This window comes from Dendrobates tinctorius, unplaced genomic scaffold (genome assembly GCF_039654945.1).
Source record: "Dendrobates tinctorius isolate UK_male_01 unplaced genomic scaffold, ASM3965494v1 ptg000026l, whole genome shotgun sequence".
NCBI lineage: Eukaryota > Metazoa > Chordata > Amphibia > Anura > Dendrobatidae > Dendrobates > Dendrobates tinctorius.
Window position 1 is genome coordinate 11,958,857 of NW_027361694.1, and position 18,228 is coordinate 11,977,084.

Consider the following 18,228-nt stretch of genomic DNA (forward strand, 5'->3'; position numbering starts at 1 on the left):
ATGTAAAATGACAGAGGAAAGCGTAATCCAGTAGAAACTTGCAGCTAAATCCTGTAACAAGGAGTATAGAAAGGCCGCAAGTTCTGGTGGTGAGTAGTATACCTGTGTAATGGGTAGAGTAGACTGTATTTCTATGTGTTATTATACTTTGTCTCCATTCACAGACCGCGCTGACACTCACCTGCCATTCTCCTGTGATCAAAGTTGTTTTCAGGCTGTGATCTGTATTTGCACAACCTGCCTGCGATCTAACTACTTTTTGTAATAGCACATTATGTAATATGGGTGTGTGTCTCCTACTAGAGAGAAATGCAAGAGAATTAATGATTTGCCATGTACTGTACAGCGCAGCACACACATTCAGTATTTGAATCAGTGAATGAATGTGAGAGCCCTGAGGGGCACTATACAGCACAGGGATTCTCCCTTTGATATTTTTTTGAGCGGCGGTGTCATAGACCCCCTCAGGTCCTGTGTCAAATTTGCCTGTAGTGGTATTTAATAATTTATTTTTTTTCCATGAAACTCATGACTACGATTCCCTTCAAAATACCCATTTGAGCATTAAACAAAAAATGAAAACACAAGTGATTACGTAAAGAAAAAAACACAAACTTAATGGAAATACATACCACAGTTTTTATATATATATTAAAGTGGTCACCTGTTATGTTCTCTGATGTAGAGCAGAATAGCCTCCCCTGTGAACAGAGAATACTGGATGCTATAAGCAGCTTGTATCGTCCTGTAAAAGCCATCAGCACAAGTGTGGGTGACCTACAAACTTCCCCACACGGCTAATAAGATCCCTTATACTTGGAAACAACGTTCCATGACAGTTTAGGTATTTATTCAGCCTCACTAGCATGAAGACAACGTTTTCAAAAATCTCAGCGAAACCTATGTATTTCTACCTCAATTTTGGAAAACGGAGTGCAAAATCCGTAGCGCAGTCACATTTTGTGAATGTAGCGGAATGCTCAATTGCTCCTGCTTCAATAGCAGTGTATCTTGCACATCTCTAGCTTATTATTTTACAAATAATGGAAATGATAAGTTTAGGCTTGTGTGCTGTTGCTTGGCCATTACAGTGTATATATTATGTTAGAAACACTTCACCATTCTGCTCCAACTTTCTGTATCCTTCTTTCACTACCGTATTCTTGGCTATGTGGAATTTTGGGTATATTGTCACACATTCAATTTGTGGCAGAAATTTAGTAACTCAAAATCTGGTAAGCTCATATGTATGGGGTTGTTTTAGCAGCAAACACATGGATTTCTATTAGTTATGCAAATGTTGAATCCAGCCTGACGGACATGCAATCTAAATTTAGGCTGTGTGCCCACGTTGCGTTTTTTAAGCGTTTCCGCAGCGCTTTTAGGGTGGTTTCACATTTGCGTTTCCAACAGCAGCGTCGGCCTGCGCACGGCCACAGCTAAGCCCTGCCCCTGCCGTGCCTCCTCCGGTAGCTCCGCCTAGGGGCGCATGGCGCTGCATGCGACCTGCGTCCCCTATCTTTAGCACTGGGGACGCAGGCCGTGCGCAGGTATGCGTTTGGCGGCGCATGCGTCCATTTGACGGTGCGCCGAGTGCACAAAATTTCAACAGGTTGCGTTTGGCGCCGGTCGGCGCACCGTCAAAAGGGCACATGCGCCGCAAAAAGCATACCTGCGCACCAGTGCTAAAGATAGGGGACGCAGGTCGCATGCAGCGTCATGGGCCCCTAGGCGTAGCTACCGGAGGAGGCGCGGAAGGGGGTGGGGCTTGGCGGCGGCCGTGCGCAGGCCGACGCTGCTGTTGGAAGCGCAAATGTGAAACCACCCTTAGACGCGTGTTTCTGCTGTGGAAACACTTAAGAAAAGCATCCCATGGAAACATAATGGAATCCACACGTTGTGCTAATGGTGCGTTTTTTTTCCGCTGCGGAAACGCGAAGCGGAAAAAAACGCAACATGTTCATTAATTTTGCGGAAACGCACGTGTTTCCGCATGTATTCAATTGTATTGCAAAAACGCATAGGAAAACGCATGCTAAAACGCTTAAGAAAAGCGTCAAAAACGCTTACAAAAGCTCTTCATAAAACGCATGCGTTTTCCCGGGAAGAGGGTGTGCGTTTCCGCTCAGGAATATTCTGCATGAAAAACGCTAAATGGGCACATAGCCTAAATTAGGTAAGTAATGGACAAAGAACATAATAAAGAATTCATGTTAAGGTAGTGAAGATAGGTACATGTTTCATGGGCCTGTAGCACTCCTAATCAGGATGCTAGTCTTCAGTGAGGAGGTAAAGCATCATGATTTAGGGTGTTACAGGCACCTGAGACACATAGATGTCTTCACTACCTTAAAACAAATCATTTATTTATCCTATACTTACCTAAATAAAGGAAGATTGCATGTCTGTCAGGCTGAAATCATCTTCCCTTGTTCATACCACTGTGTTGTGGTAGAACCGCTCTCCATTTTCCAGACTGCAGAGGAAAAAAAATTCTACGATGAAAACTCCCTTTATTATGATTTATATTAATTCCATTGAGATGAAAGACAAGCAGAAATTTCTACAAGAAATCTGCTACAAGAAAATATACTTATAGGCCAGGTTTAGTAAAAATAATAATAATAATTATTTTATATAACGCTAACATATTCCGCAGCGCTTTACAGGTTTAGACAAGCATATGAAAAATCATCCTATTTTCATTAAAAAAAAAGGATGATTTTCATCTGTTCTCATCTACAGTCCATCTGTGCATCATCCCTATGTCCATTTTTACATCCAATGGCATCTGTTTTTATACATCACAAGTAAATAAAAGTTACAGGCCCAAATACACTTTGCTATTTTTGATAATTACAATGTATTTGTAAAACACGGATTCAATCCAGATGATCTGCATTGGATCTGATTTTTGTACGCCCATAGATTTGAATAGCTGAGTCTCATGCGAGATATAGAAGTACCATATTTTGCAACGAATAAGACAAACCGCAAATTTTGGAGAGGAAAATGTGAAAATAATTTTTTTAAATAAAATGCTGGTGTGGGGCAGCTGCGGTGGAGCGGGGTCACAGGAGGCAGGGTCCTTGCTGCAGGAAAATGGCAGCAGCAACAGGAGTGGGGAGATGCTGGGGGCTCCGGCTGGGAGGGGGGTTCTGTCCCACCACTGTGAGGATTTAGGCCCTGAGCGGTCAGAAAATGTTGATGTTGAGTGGAGTCCCCCGCTTTGCCACTGATTTCCATGCAGTGACTTTCAGAAAATGGCCGCTGGAAGCAGCACATGCGCAGATTGAGATCTGCTTACCCCTGAGGAAGCCTCGCTCCGTGGCAATATGCATGGGGTTTCCTCCACGCAATATGTTTTGACTGGGTGACTTTCATTTGACTAACTTACCAACAAGTCTTATATAGTCTTGCTCTCCTGGGATCTTCTTGTTTCCTTATGGTATTTAATTCATCTTTTACATTGGGATATCACCAGATTTCTTTTTGTTCCCCTTTAATATTTTATTGGGGCTTATTCAATATGGACTATTCTGTTTCTGTTCATATTTGAAGTGCTTGATTTTGCATTATATTGTCTGTTATACTGCTTACATATGTATTTTCCCAGGTCAGCTTGATTTTACTTATAATATACCCCTGGTACACATAGTGAAGAAGTCTGGATGGTCCTTATATGGTACTCCAGTTGTTACATATTCCACTCTCTGGGCTGTTTTATTTGTTTTTACATGTGTTTTTGTCATTCTTGTATATTTGTACTTTAATAAATTTATTTAATTTTGTATATCTTGGTGATCCTTGCCATTTTTACACACTTTTTTTCCCAGTTGTTTGTGCTCATTAATACTTGAGCGAATATCTTCGGTTCCCCGCTTATTCGGCAAGCTATAGCGCTTGCCAAATAAGCTACAGCGGGAGCCCGGCTTACTGGATCCCGCCAGCCGAACAGCTGATCGCTGCTGCAGCTGCATGTGTCACTGTCACAACACATGCATGGAGAGCCTGTGTGTTGGGCTCTCCATGCATGTGCTGTGACTATGACACAGCTGCGACACATGCAGCTGCAGGGGCAATCTGCTGTTCAGCTGACGCGATCCAGGAAGCAGGGTTCCCGCTGTAGCTTATTCCGCAAGGGTTATAGCTTGCCGAATAAGCGGGGAACTGAAGATATTCACTTAACTCAACTCATTAAGTGTGATCCCATTTTTCATCTTGTTAGTGCCCTCAGTATCTCTTTATTTCATTGTGCAGATTGAGATCTCACTCCAATTTGGGGAAAAAGTGCATCTCATAACCCCAAAAATACAGTACATGCTGCTATTTATATTTCACATAGACACACAGTCCATGTTAAAAAAAAAATCATCTGACCAGTCCTATTGAATGACATTGGTTTGTGTGCTATCTGATATTAACATGGAGAGCACTTGTGCATACAATATGCTTGTCTTACCGAGCAGTTAGGCAGAATCTAAGCACAGATTTTTTTGTCAGAAGACTTCAAATTATGAAAAAGCAATATTCATATTTCAGCATGTAGTAATTACCCCTTTAAAGAGAACCTGTCATGTCCTTTGTAGCATGTAAAGTGTCCCCAGGGCATTGTTAGTGATGCAATCATCATTTTCTGGAAACTTTTTCTCCTCCTCAGCACTGCCACCATTAAAATTATTGAAAGGATAAGGCTATGTGCACACGTTGCGAATTTGTTGCGTATCCACAGCATTTTTTCTTTGCGGAATTGCACCAAATCCACAAAGGATTGCTCAAGCAATGTTAATCAATGGGAATCCAGAATTGGTGTGCACATGCGGAAAATTCCATCCTGATTTGCAGCGTTTTATTTTCCACATGTCAATTCTTTTTGCAGATCTGCAGCATTTCTGCACCCATTAACTTACATTGAGTCAGTCAAATCCACAGGCAAACCGCAGGTGTAAAAAGGTTTGCGGATTTGCATGCCAAAAATGCTGCAGGAAGGAAGGCGGAAGAGTGTGTGGGTGGAGAATGTGTGTGGGCAGAGAATGTGTGTGAGCGGAGAATATGTGCGTGTCTGTCTGCGAGTGTCTATGTGTGTACCCAGGCGTCGTCTGATGGGACTATTACTCATATGGCCATGTCAGCTGTCACATATAACAGTGACAGCATGAGCCGATGATGGGACAGTAGTCCCATCATCTGGCGCCTGTGTTCAATTGTAAAAATAAAACATTTACATAATTACATACAATATACATAATCACCCAACACCTAATTCCGATGCCCGCATCTCCTGCAGCAAAGATAAAATAATAAACCAACATATACTCCCTGTCATCGTAGTTCATTTAATAACGAGTATCCCATGACGATCTTACGTGTAGAATGGTCACATCGGGAGATGTGACTGCTCTACCCGGCCTCCGGTGATACACTGACAGGAGGTCAGCATTGGACTGGAGTAGTTTGTGCCCACCAGAGAATATCATTCTTGGGGCCCACCATGCCTAAGAGGTACTAGCTGCAGAGCCTTCCCTTAGCTTCCATCTTGTCAAGCTGATAATCATGGAATTTTTTCCAACTATATACCTGTCCAAACAATCACCTGATAAACCAACAAAATGCTCAGGAAAATTTACACACTAGTCACACACTAAACACAGGACACCTGCACACTAGACACAGGATTAGAGATGGGCGGACCTCTGTATATTCGGGTCCGGCCAAATGTTAAAAAAAAGTTTGGGTTCGGGTACCATAATAATACCCAGACCCAGTTCACTTGAATGGGGGAGCCGAACATCTAGTTCCAGGGGAAGAGTCTTGAGGAGATCATTTGCATATTCCCAGTGCCTTCTGGGATAAGTGAAGAGTCTCCGCGAGCTCAACGATCACTGGGTTTTGGCCGTTGCAGCTGAAAAGAGGAAATCGGAAAAACCGGGGCTCATCTTTCATCGTTTTTAAGAAATCTCAAGATGGAAGAGGCCAGGAGCCATTTGGTGAGCTGCATTTCTTGCTACATGTTCACAGATTTACCAGTGGAAAAGCCAAACTTCACATGCCACAAATGCAAGCTTGTGTCCCTGTTGGAGGAAAAGTTGCAAAATCTCGAAGAGAGGTTAGCTACGTTGAAGATCATTAAGGAAGGTGAAGAGTTCTTGGACAGAGCAGAATTATCTCTTCATGTTACAGAAAGAGAAGAAATTCGAAGTGCACCTGAAGAAACAGAGGAATGGAGACATGTGACCCAGAGAAGCAGGAGGATCAGGAGGCAGTCAGCACCCATACTGCTCAGAAACCAGTACCAGGCTCTCACGCAGGAAAACGATGAAGAAATACATCAGGATAAGACTTTGCCACTAAGCAGCAACCTTGTACGCCTTCAGAGTCCTCCTGGATGGAGAAAGAAAAATGTGAAGAAGAAACGGAGAGTGGTGGTCATGGGGGATTCCCTGTTGAGAGGAACTGAGGCCGCTATCTGCAGACGGGATATAACTTCAAGAGAAATGTGTTGTCTTCCAGGTGCAAAAATTAAAGATGTGTCTGACAGGATATCAGGACTCTTCAGACCTACAGATGACTACCCATTCCTGCTACTACATGTGGGGACAAATGACACCGCAAGAAACGACCTGGAAACCATCTGCAGAGACTTTGAAGACTTAGGCAAGAAAGTGAAAGAACTGGGAGCGCAGGTGGTCTTCTCTTCCATCCTCCCAGTGGATGGCCATGGAACAAGGAGGTGGAATAAGATTCTGCAGGTGAACAACTGGCTACGTCGATGGTGCCGTCAGCAACGATTTGGATTTCTGGATCACGGAGTGAACTACTTATACGATGGACTACTTGCTAGAGATGGGGTGCACCTTACGAAGACTGGAAAGCAGGTATTTGGAAGTCGCCTTGCTACACTTGTAAGGAGAGCTTTAAACTAGAACAACATGGGAAGGGAAGCAAAAGACCAGAAAAAGCCATACACCTGACAAATGCTATTGAGAACTCTGCTATTAGAAGTGGAAAGGAAGAACAAAGACGAAAGAATCTAATTAATAAAAATATTAGAGAAAGAGAAACCAATCACAAACTAAAATGTTTCTATACTAATGCACAAAGCATGGGCAACAAACAAGGAGAATTGGAACTACTAACACAGGAAAAGAAATATGATGTCATTGGAATCACTGAAACTTGGTGGGACAATACACATGATTCGAATACAAGACTAGAAGGATACAACTTATTTGCAAGAAACAGACTTGATAAACGAGGAGGGGGTGTCGCATTGTATGTTAGAAACGCGTATATCTGCACAGAGATTGAAGCTTCAGAGACTGGGAGTTCTGTGGAAACTGTTTGGGTAAGAATACAAGGACAGAACAATGGAAAGGACACCATTGTAGGCATTTACTACAGGCCGCCTGTGCAAGCTGAAGATATGGATGAACTCTTTATGCATCAAATGGCCAAGTTCTCCAAAAAATATGACATAGTTGTCATGGGAGATTTCAACTATCCAGACATTTGTTGGGAATCTCTCTCAGGCAAAACTAACAGGTCAAGGAAATTCTTATCCTCTCTTGCTGACAACTTTATCTTCCAAAAGGTAAGGGAGAAAACAAGGGGAACTGCTACCTTGGATCTAATCCTTATAAACAGGGAGGAAATGGTTGAGGAGGTAAAAGTGGCTGGGACCCTAGGAGGTAGCGACCATGCTATTTTAGAATTTTGGATAACTAGAGGCGGAAGACCTGTGAAGACTCAGACGTCAAGGTTAGATTTCAGAAAGGCAGATTTTAAGGGATTCAGAAAGAGAATTGGAGGGATCCAATGGCTGGATATCCTTAAAGACAAAAATGTCCAGGAAGGATGGGAAATCTTGAAAAATGAAATTCTCAAAGCACAGTTGTTAACAATTCCGAAAAGAGGGAAGAATAGGAAGCATTTAAGGAAACCAGGATGGATGAACACAGAACTTAAGCACATGCTAAAAAGGAAAAAAAAAATGTTTATAAAATGGAAAGAGGGAGGCATATCTAAAGAAGAATATAATGCTGTCTGCAGAACCTGCAGGGCACAAATCAGATTAGCTAAAGCTGAAAATGAATTGAGGCTTGCAAGAGATGTCAAAAGCAATAATAAAGGATTTTGGGGATATGTCAAAAGTAAAAGAAAAGTCAAAGATGCTATAGGATTTTTACAGGATGAAAATGATGAAATGGTAAGACAGGATGTTGAGAAGGCTGAACTTTTAAATTCCTATTTTGCATCTGTTTTCTCTCAGAAAGGAAATGTAACATCAACTGTTATTCACTGTCCTATTAAGGGAATAGAAGAATCCAGGATATCTATAAACAGAAAGATAGTGAGGAAACATTTAGCTAACCTAAATGAATTCAAGTCTCCAGGTCCAGATGAATTACACCCCAGAGTACTGAAGGAGATAGCAGAAGAAATTTTTGAACCCCTCTCTATAATCTTTGAAAATTCTTGGAGAACAGGAGAAGTGCCAGAAGACTGGAGAAGAGCAAATGTTGTTCCTATCTTCAAAAAGGGGAAGGTGGACCCAGGTAACTATAGGCCGGTGAGTCTGACTTCTATACCAGGAAAGATCTTTGAACAAATTATTAAACAACATGTATGTCAATACCTGGATAAGAATGAAGTGATTAAACAGAGTCAGCATGGGTTTGTAACTAATAAGTCATGTCAGACTAACTTAATTTCCTTCTATGACGGTATCACTGATTGGGTGGATCAAGGAAATGCTGTAGATATAGTATATCTTGACTTCAGCAAAGCATTTGACAAAGTCTCTCATACAATCCTTATTGAAAAAATGATTAAGTATGGAATGGACAAGGCAACTGTTAGGTGGATTCATAACTGGCTTAGTGATCGGACCCAAAGAGTGGTCGTAAATGGCTGCACATCCAGTTGGAAGAATGTCTCAAGTGGGGTACCACAGGGCTCTGTCCTGGGCCCTGTATTGTTCAACATCTTTATCAACGATTTAGATGAAGGAATTGAGGGTAAACTGATTAAATTTGCTGATGACACAAAGATAGGAGGGATAGCTAATACTAGAGAAGAGAGAGAGAGGATTCAAAAAGATTTAAATAAACTGGAGAAGTGGGCAGCAACTAACAGAATGGTTTTTAACAGGGAGAAATGCAAAGTACTACATCTGGGCAATAAAAATGGAAAAAGCATATATAGAATGGGAGGAATAGGGCTAAGTGACAGCACATGTGAAAAAGACTTGGTATACTAATAGATCACAGACTGAATATGAGTCAACAGTGTGATGCAGCAGCAAAAAAGGCAAATGCAATTCTAGGATGTATTAACAGAAGCATACAGTCTAGATCACGTGAAGTCATTATTTCCCTCTACTCCTCTTTGGTCAGACCTCATCTGGAATATTGTGTCCAGTTTTGGGCACCACATTTTAAAAAAGACATCAACAAACTGGAGCAAGTTCAGAAAAGAGCGACCAGAATGGTGACCGGTCTGCAAACCCTGTCTTATGAGGAAAGGTTGCAGGATTTGGGAATGTTTAGTTTGCAAAAGAGAAGACTGAGAGGAGACTTAATAGCTGTCTACAAATATCTAAAGGGCTGTCACATTGTAGAAGGATCAACTTTATTCTCATTTGCACAAGGAAAGACTAGAAGCAATGGGATGAAACTGAATGGGAGGAGACACAGATTAGATATTAGAAAAAACTTTTTGACAGTTAGAGTGATCAATGAGTGGAACAGGCTGCCACGAGAAGTGGTGAGTTCTTCAATGGAAGTCTTCAAACAGAGGCTGGACAGACATCTGACTGGGATGATTTAGCGAATCCTGCTTTGAGCAGGGGGTTGGACCAGATGGCCCAGGAGGTCCCTTCCAACTCTACGATTCTATGATTCTATTTGCCATGCTGTCATGTACATGACAGTGCAGCAAACACTGCTGCTGATCGGATGTAAAATCATCACCACTGGTCAGACAGCCGCGATTCCCATGCTGTCAAATGACAGCATGAGCCAGCAGCAGTGATCATAGGTATAAAGTTTACCTCCGGTCACTGGCGTCAGTTAATGGGACTATTGCTCCCATCAACCTATGCCTGCTGCTAATAATAATGGCAAGAGCTGGAGCAGCTGATAATAATCTTTACTTTTATATAGCGCTAACATATTCCGCAGCACTTTACAGTTTGCACACATTATCATCACTGTCCCCGATGAGGCTCACATTCTAAATTCCCTATTAGTATGTCTTTTTGGAATGTGGGAGGAAACCAGAGTACCCAGAGGAAACCCACGCAAACACGGGGAGAACATACAAACTCCTTGCAGGCTGATGGGAGTATTCATTAATCTGCTCTACATAAACAATTAGAAGAAAAAACTGGCATGGGTTCCTCTGTATTTTTGATAACCAGCCAGGCAAAACTGACAGCTTGGGGCTGCAACCCTCAGCTGTCAGCTTCAACAAGGTTGTGTCATGATCCGGGGTTTGTTTCTGATTATTCTCTCCCAGGATGGTCATGCGGGGGTTAATCTTCCCTGCCTCATTTTGGTATCTTTCTGGCTATTTCAGTCTGCTGTTACCTGCAAGCAATGTCATAGTTCCTGTCTCTGGCTTGAGCAGCTGACCCCATTATATCCTGATTTGTCCTCTATCCATTTACCTAGGTCCTGTTTCTGTTTTCCCGTGACTTCGCTTATTGTAGGACTCGCTCTCTTGTGTTGTGACTTCTTGGTATTTTACTTGGCTTGTCCGCTGACCTGTTTGACTGTCTTCCATCTCTGGCTTTCCTGCTCCTGACTGGATCTGTCTTCTTTAGCTTGTTTCTTACCCACATGTATTGCTGTGACCTCTGGTACTTCATTCCCTCTCTGTTACTGTCCTGGCTTTTCTGGCTACTCTTCTGCCACCTAGTGGCTCCTGCCTGCTGCTCTGTGGTTTCATTGTGAGTGTCCTTAATTTCCTTCACTTGCACCCCTTGGTGGAGGTTGTGTGCTGCTGTGCTGCAGCAGGCATTACAGGTTGGTTATCAAGAATAGAGGGGTCTCCACACTGTTTTTTTTAAGTCTTTAAATAAAGTAATTGCAAAAAAAATGAGATCCCCCACATTTTTGACAACCAGCCTTGCCAAAGCAGACAGCTGGAGGCTGGTATTCTCAGACTGGTAAGGGGCCACTGATATTGACCCCCCAGCCTAAAAACAGCAGTACTCAGTCACCCAGAAAAGGTGCATTTATTAGATGCACCAATTATGGCGCTTTACCCGGATCTTTCCATTGCCAAGATGCCATCATCCAGGTTGGGAACCACTGGTGAATGAGCTGCTGTGAGCGCAAATCAGTGACTAGTGGTGACATCATCGAGGTTACTGTGGGTAACTGAGGCTGGGTTCTCAGCTGGCCTGAACTGCAGTGACCTCAGTGAGATCACAGCTAGCACAGTGAGAAAGTCTCAGAGTTCACCGCAGTTCAGTTTGAGAAATTTCTCCAGGTGAACTGTGGTGAACTCACCGCTGAACCAAGAGTCTTTTTCTCACTCCCCCCTTTCTCCACACAGACTCATCATCACCATCCTTATGCAGCCCCACTCAAGTTACATCAACCCTTTTCAACATCCATCCTCAGAGTACTCACACTGAGTCCTGGGTCTTCATTCCCATCTGTACAAAGGTCCATTGTGCAGCCTCTCAGTCCCCTCCTCACACGGCTCCATGGTGCAGCCTGTCATTTCCCTCCTCTGCAGCAGCCTTAGCACATCACAGCTTATAGCCATCGGGTCTTCACTGGACTGTAGAAGGCCCTGCCCATGCCGGTAACATCATTCCTCCAAAAATCAACTCCACTCTAGGTGCTCCTGTGCTGTGTCTGCAGTGCAGTCTCGGTCTACTCTGTGCTGGCTTTGATGTAAGTGCATTATTCCATAACCGGTGCCAGCGGCTGTCTGCATTGCTCAGCAACAAGTGATGTGAAGTGAGGGCTTTCTCATCACCTGCTGCCGGCTTCTATTGATCTCATCAAGCACTCCTGTTAGGAACGGTGGAACGTACTAAATAAAAATATAAATAAAGTGCATTCGCCACTCGGGGTCCACCGTGCAGTAGGTGAAATAACCGCTGCTAAGTGGTGGCAGGAGCAATATGGTGGTACTGCACACAGGGTTAAACTCCACCCAGGTGCACAGAGCAATCTCAGTTAAACTCACGGAGATGCCAAAAGTACAAACACAAATAACTGAGCCTGTTGTAGTCACAGTACTCAGTAAAAAACGCACACACGGTATATGGTCATAGGGGTAGCCCAAGACGGCGGTACTACGTCCATCTAGACCTACAGTGTGCGCGGCGTTGCAACTGCGAACACAAAGGAGGCTGCTACTGCAGTGCGGCGTGGACACTGCCGCCAAACAACAAAGGCAAGGCGCAAGCGCAATGTCGGATGCTAGCAGCTGTGCAAGTTGAAGCAGAGGAGCGCTGGCGCTGAAACTAACTCAGTCCCTATTCACATGAGTAATATCAGAGGGAAGGGGTTTCAAATGAGTAAGTCACCAGAATCATGCATCCGTCCTCATACACACAGCAAGTATGACTATACTAGCGCAAGGCGGAACAGCCATGCGTGCCTTTTATAGCAGCCGGGACCTTCTGCACACCTCCAGATCTCTGAGATGGACCAATGAGAACTGGAGCGGGACCTGAGCACGACTCCCGATCTCCAATGGGAGATCATCCCATGAGCATGCCCAGTAAGAGGACAGAAGGACTAAGGCTAGTTTCACACTAGCGCTTTTGAGCGCAGTGACGGTCTGCACACGGCCGCCGCTAAGCCCCTGCCACGCCTCCGCCGGTAGCTCCGCCTACCGGCGCATGACGCTGCATGCGTCCCCTATCTTTATCACTGAGGGCGCAGGCCGTGCGCAGTATGCGTTTGGCGGCGCATGCGCCTTTTTGACGGTGCGCCGGCGCAACCAAACTGCAGCAGGTTGCGTTTGGCGCAGGTCGGCGCACCGTCAAAAGGACGCATGCGCCGCCAAAAGCATACTGCGCACGGCCTGCTCCCCCAGTGATAAAGATAGGGGATGCAGGACGCATGCAGCGTCATGCGCCGGTAGGCGGAGCTACCGGCGGAGGCGTGGCAGGGGGTGGGGCTTAGCGGCGGCCGTGCGCAGGCCATCGCTGCGCTCAAAAGCGCTAGTGTGAAACTAGCCTTAGCCTCAGGAGAGATTTGCTGCAATGCAATCTCCTCTGCAGTGGAAAAATAGGAGCGTGCAGAATGTGAGGATCTGGATCCCTGCTGAATAAACGCAGGAATCCGACTCCTAACAACTCCGCAGCTGAGAGAGCGGTGAGCACAATGAGATCAATAGAAGCGACAGCAGCAGATGATGAGAAAGCCCTCACTTCACATCACTTGTTGCTGAGCAGTGCAGACGGCCACCAGCAGTGGGATAGAAAAACACTCACAGCTCAGTGCACCTGATCAGAATACAGGCCAGAGCAGGCAAATGAAGGAGGCAGGAATTGTGGTGCTGGCAAGGGGGCGCGCCCACCGGAGGATTCTCCGGTTTCCCGGTAGGCCAGTCCAACCCTGCAGGAGGTGATCCCTCCCATAGTGTAGCACTGCACTGCCATGAGATTTCAACGGAGTACATCAGCTGATCAGCTCTGGTTCTCACTTGCGGCACACCGCTGTGAGAGCGTGAACTCTCAGTGATACACGGATAGGATGTAATCCTGTAGTATATCACCGGAAGCTGGGCATAGCAGTCACATCTCCCGATGGGACTGTTCTACATGTGACATCGTTGTAGGACACTCGGTAAATGGACTACGTCTGACAGGGAGTAGAAGTTGGTTTATTATTTTATTTTTGTTGCAGGAGATCAAGGGAGTCGGAGATTAGGCGATGCAGTAAGTATGGTAAATTAAGACTCAATAAAGGAGTCTGTGTGATTATTTAAATTAAAGTACTTTATTCTGGCTGTGCGTTTATTTACCACATAACTATAGGATTAGTAATGGATAGGTATCAATATTGACGCTTCTCCATTACTAATCCATGGGCTTGATGTCACCAGATAATACGAAGGTGGCATCAACCCCACAAATTAATTACAATTACCCCACTTGCCACTGTTACAGGGCAAGTGGGAAGAAAAAGGCTAAGTGCCAGAATTGGTGCATCTATAAGATGCACCATTTCTGGGGCAGCTGAGAGCTGATGTTTTTACCCTGGGGGTTGCCAATATCCATGGCCTCTTCCCAGGTTATTAATATCAGCCCGCAGCTGTCTGCCTAGCCTTTGCTGGTTCGATTTTATAGGGGGACCCATGTAAAAATTTTTTCTAGGGTTCCCCTGTAAACTAGCCAGTAAAGCATAAGCAAACATCTGTGAGCTGATATTAATAGCCTGGGAACCTTTATGGCTATTGACTCCTTCCCAGAATATTAACATCAGCCGTCGGCTTTCCCTCTGCTGGTTAAGAAAATTACGTGGGAGCTCACACAATTTTTCAATTTAAAAAAAAACACCATTTCACGCAGATTTCGTGTGTGTGTTTTATTTAACTCTTTATGTATCATTTCAGTAATTAGGGCATCTGGCAGACAACCTGCTCATTACTAAACCTAGGGCTTGGATAGATAGATATATATATATATATATATATATATAAATCCAACAATGTAGACCAGCTCACTCCTGTGAACCACCTGGAACCTCAGCTGACCTGGTTAACTCCGTTGTGCCCGGATCTGGATGTAGGAGTCCATCCATACAAATGTGAACAACGACAAAGCAAAGACCAGCAATAACGTGAGCAATCCAGGATGCTGTTAAAAAATTTTTTTTCCTTTTTATTCATAAATCCATTAAAATGCAATGGTCCAAGCAGTTCAAAAACAGCAATAACGCAGGAAAGTAGTGCAGATAGGACTACGCGTTTCAGCGGTAGAACCCGCCTTCTTCACGGTCCAAAATCTGATTTTGGACCGTGAAGAAGGCGGGTTCTACCGCTGAAACGCGTAGTCCTATCTGCACTACTTTCCTGCGTTATTGCTGTTTTTGAACTGCTTGGACCATTGCATTTTAATGGATTTATGAATAAAAAGGAAAAAAAATTTTTTAACAGCATCCTGGATTGCTCACGTTATTGCTGGACTTTGCTTTGTCGTTGTATGTGTATATATATATATATATATATATATATATATATATATATATTAGTACAGGCCAAAAGTTTGGACACACCTAATTCAAAGAGTTTTCTTTATTTTCATGACTATGAAAATTGTAGATTCACTCTGAAGGCATCAAAACTATGAATTAACACATGTGGAATTATATAATTAACAAAAAAGTGTGAAACAACTGAAAATGTCTTATATTCTAGGTTCTTCAAAGTAGCCACCTTTTGCTTTGATTACTGCTTTGCACACTCTTGGCATTCTCTTGATGAACTTCACCGGAAATGGTTTTCACTTCACAGGTGTGCCCTGTCAGGTTTAATAGGTGGGATTTCTTGCCTTATAAATGGGGTTGGGACCGTCAGTTGTGTTGTGCAGAAGTCTGGTGGATACACAGCTGATAGTCCTACTGAATAGACTGTTAGAATTTGTATTATGGCAATAAAAAAAGCAGCTAAGTAAAGATAAATGAGTGGCCACCATTACTTTAAGGAATGAAGGTCATTCAGTTCGAAAAATTGGGAAAACTTTGAAAGTGTCCCCAAGTGCAGTGGCAAAAACCATCAAGCGCTACAAAGAAACTGGCTTATGTGAGGACTGCCCCAGGAAAGGAAGACCAAGAGTTACCTCTGCTGTGGAGGATAAGTTCATCCGAGTCACCAGCCTCAGAAATCGAAGGTTAACAGCAGCTCAGATTAGAGACCAGGTCAATGCCACACAGAGTTCTAGCAGCAGACATCTCTACAACTGTTAAGAGGAGACTTTGTGCAGCAGGCCTTCATGGTAACATAGCTACTAGGAAACCACTGCTAAGGACCAGGTCCCTGATATTAGAAGGGTGCCTTCTCCAAACTGCCATTTTTAGATCTCTCCACAGGTGTTCTATGGGATTCAGGTCTGGACTCATTGCTGGCCACCTTAGAAGTCTCCAGTGCTTTCTCTCAAACCATTTTCTAGTGCTTTTTGAAGTGTGTTTTGGGTCATTGTCCTGCTGGAAGACCCATGACCTCTGAGGGAGACACAGCTTTCTCACACTGGGCCCTACATTATGCTGCAAAATTTGTTGGTAGTCTTCAGACTTCATAATGCCATGCACACGGTCAAGCAGTCCAGTGCCAGAGGCAGCAAAGCAACCCCAAAACATCAGGGAACCTCCGCCATGTTTGACATGTAGGGACCGTGTTTTTTTTCTTTGAATGCCTCTTTTTTTCGCCTGTAAACTCTATGTTGATGCCTTTGCCCAAAAAGCTCTACTTTTGTCTCATCTGACCAGAGAACATTCTTCCAAAACGTTTTAGGCTTTTTCAGGTAAGTTTTGGCAAACTCCAGCCCGGCTTTTTTGTCTCGGGGTAAGAAGTGGGGCCTTCTACCATACAGTCCCTTTTCATTCAGACGCCGACGGATAGTATGGGTTGACACTGTTGTACCCTCGGACTGCAGGGCAGCTCGAACTTGTTTGGATGTTAGTCGAGGTTCTTTATCCAACATCCGCACAATCTTGCGTTGAAATCTCTTCTCAATTTTTCTTTTCCGTCCACATCTAGGGAGGTTAGCCACAGTGCCATGGGCTTTAAACTTCTTGATGACACTGCGCACGGTAGACACAGGAACATTCAGGTCTTTGGAGATGGACTTGTAGCCTTGAGATTGCTCAGGCTTCCTCACAATTTGGTTTCTCAAGTCCTCAGACAGTTCTTTGGTCTTCTTTCTTTAGTCCATGCTCAATGTGGTACACACAAGGACACAGGACAAAGGTTGAGTCAACTTTAATCCATGTCAACTGGCTGTAAGTGTGATTTAGTTATTGCCAACACCTGTTAGATGCCACAGGTAAGTTACAGGTGCTGTTAATTACACAAATTAGAGAAGCATCACATGATTTTTCGAACAGTGCCAATACTTTTGTCCACCCTCTTTTTTATGTTTGGTGTGGAATTCTATCCAATTTGGCTTTAGGACAATTCTTTTTGTGTTTTTTCATTTAATACAAATTAAATGAAGATAATAATAAAGAATTTGTGTTTGCAATCATTTTCAGGAAGAAACTGAGAATTATCTGACAAAATTGCAGGGGTGTCAATACTTTTGGTCACAACTGTAAGACATATTTTCAGTTGTTTCACACTTTTTTGTTAATTATATAATTCCACATGTGTTAATTCATAGTTTTGATGCCTTCAGAGTGAATCTACAATTTTCATAGTCATGAAAATAAAGAAAACTCTTTGAATGAGAAGGTGGGTCCAAACTTTTGGTCTGTACTGTGTGTGTATAATATATATATATATTCATTCACTTATATTTGTTTTGTGTGTGTAAACATTATACAGTGCTTTGAAAATTAATTGGGACAAAGCATTTTTTTACGTAAAATCTTAAAGTTGGTTACCAGTCAGTGATTCAAACCAGTTTTAACTGCTTTGAGCAGGCACTCACACATGTTCAAAGCAGTTAAAACTGGTTTGAATCACTGACTGGTAACCAACTTACGATTTTACTTAAAAAAAAATGCTTCATCCCAATTAATTTACACAGCACTGTACTTGAAGATGGTATGTAATGATATTATGATATTCAAATGGAGAATGAAAAAGAAGTTGAGCAAGGAAATGACATCATAATTTTTTTTTTTTTAAATAGCCTAGTCCCAGTAAGCCAACAGCCATACTCTCTCAAATTTTAATAAAGTAACCCCATCCCCTAACCCCTTATCAGAGCATGTGTATAGCGCGAGCGCGGGATTTAGAGTGACTTTGGCACAACCCCAGGAACATATTTCAGATTGCGGGGCGGGGACAACCCTGACTAAACACAATGAAGCACACCCCTATGACTAAAAGAGCAGGTAAGATATAACTATATCAAGTGCTTTTTTATAAGAATTACGGTGGCAATTTTAATGAAAAAAATGTGTTAGTGATGTACATTGTGTCACTAACAACGCACTCGGATTCCTGCTGCTCTGCATGCTGTCATTATGATACAATTAAAATTTTCTCTGCTGTAGATCTAAAGATCTAGCAGTGCTCAGAATGCTGAGC

The 18,228-nt window shown here is 43.3% G+C and overlaps 1 protein-coding gene across 2 annotated transcripts in view; it reads right to left on the reverse strand.

Annotated features, from left to right (window-relative positions):
- Positions 1-18,228, reverse strand: part of TMTC4 (transmembrane O-mannosyltransferase targeting cadherins 4) — a 190,988-nt gene that overhangs the window by 42,747 nt on the left and 130,013 nt on the right. Inside the window, exon 1 of one of the 2 annotated variants that reach the window (XM_073569506.1) lies at positions 182-268. The exons of the other annotated variant lie outside the window; for it this stretch is intronic. Within the exon in view, the coding sequence (XP_073425607.1) occupies positions 182-188 (7 nt within the window). The 5' untranslated portion in view covers positions 189-268. Of the gene's footprint in view, positions 1-181; positions 269-18,228 lie in introns of those variants that run through there. 2 annotated transcript variants of the gene reach the window in all.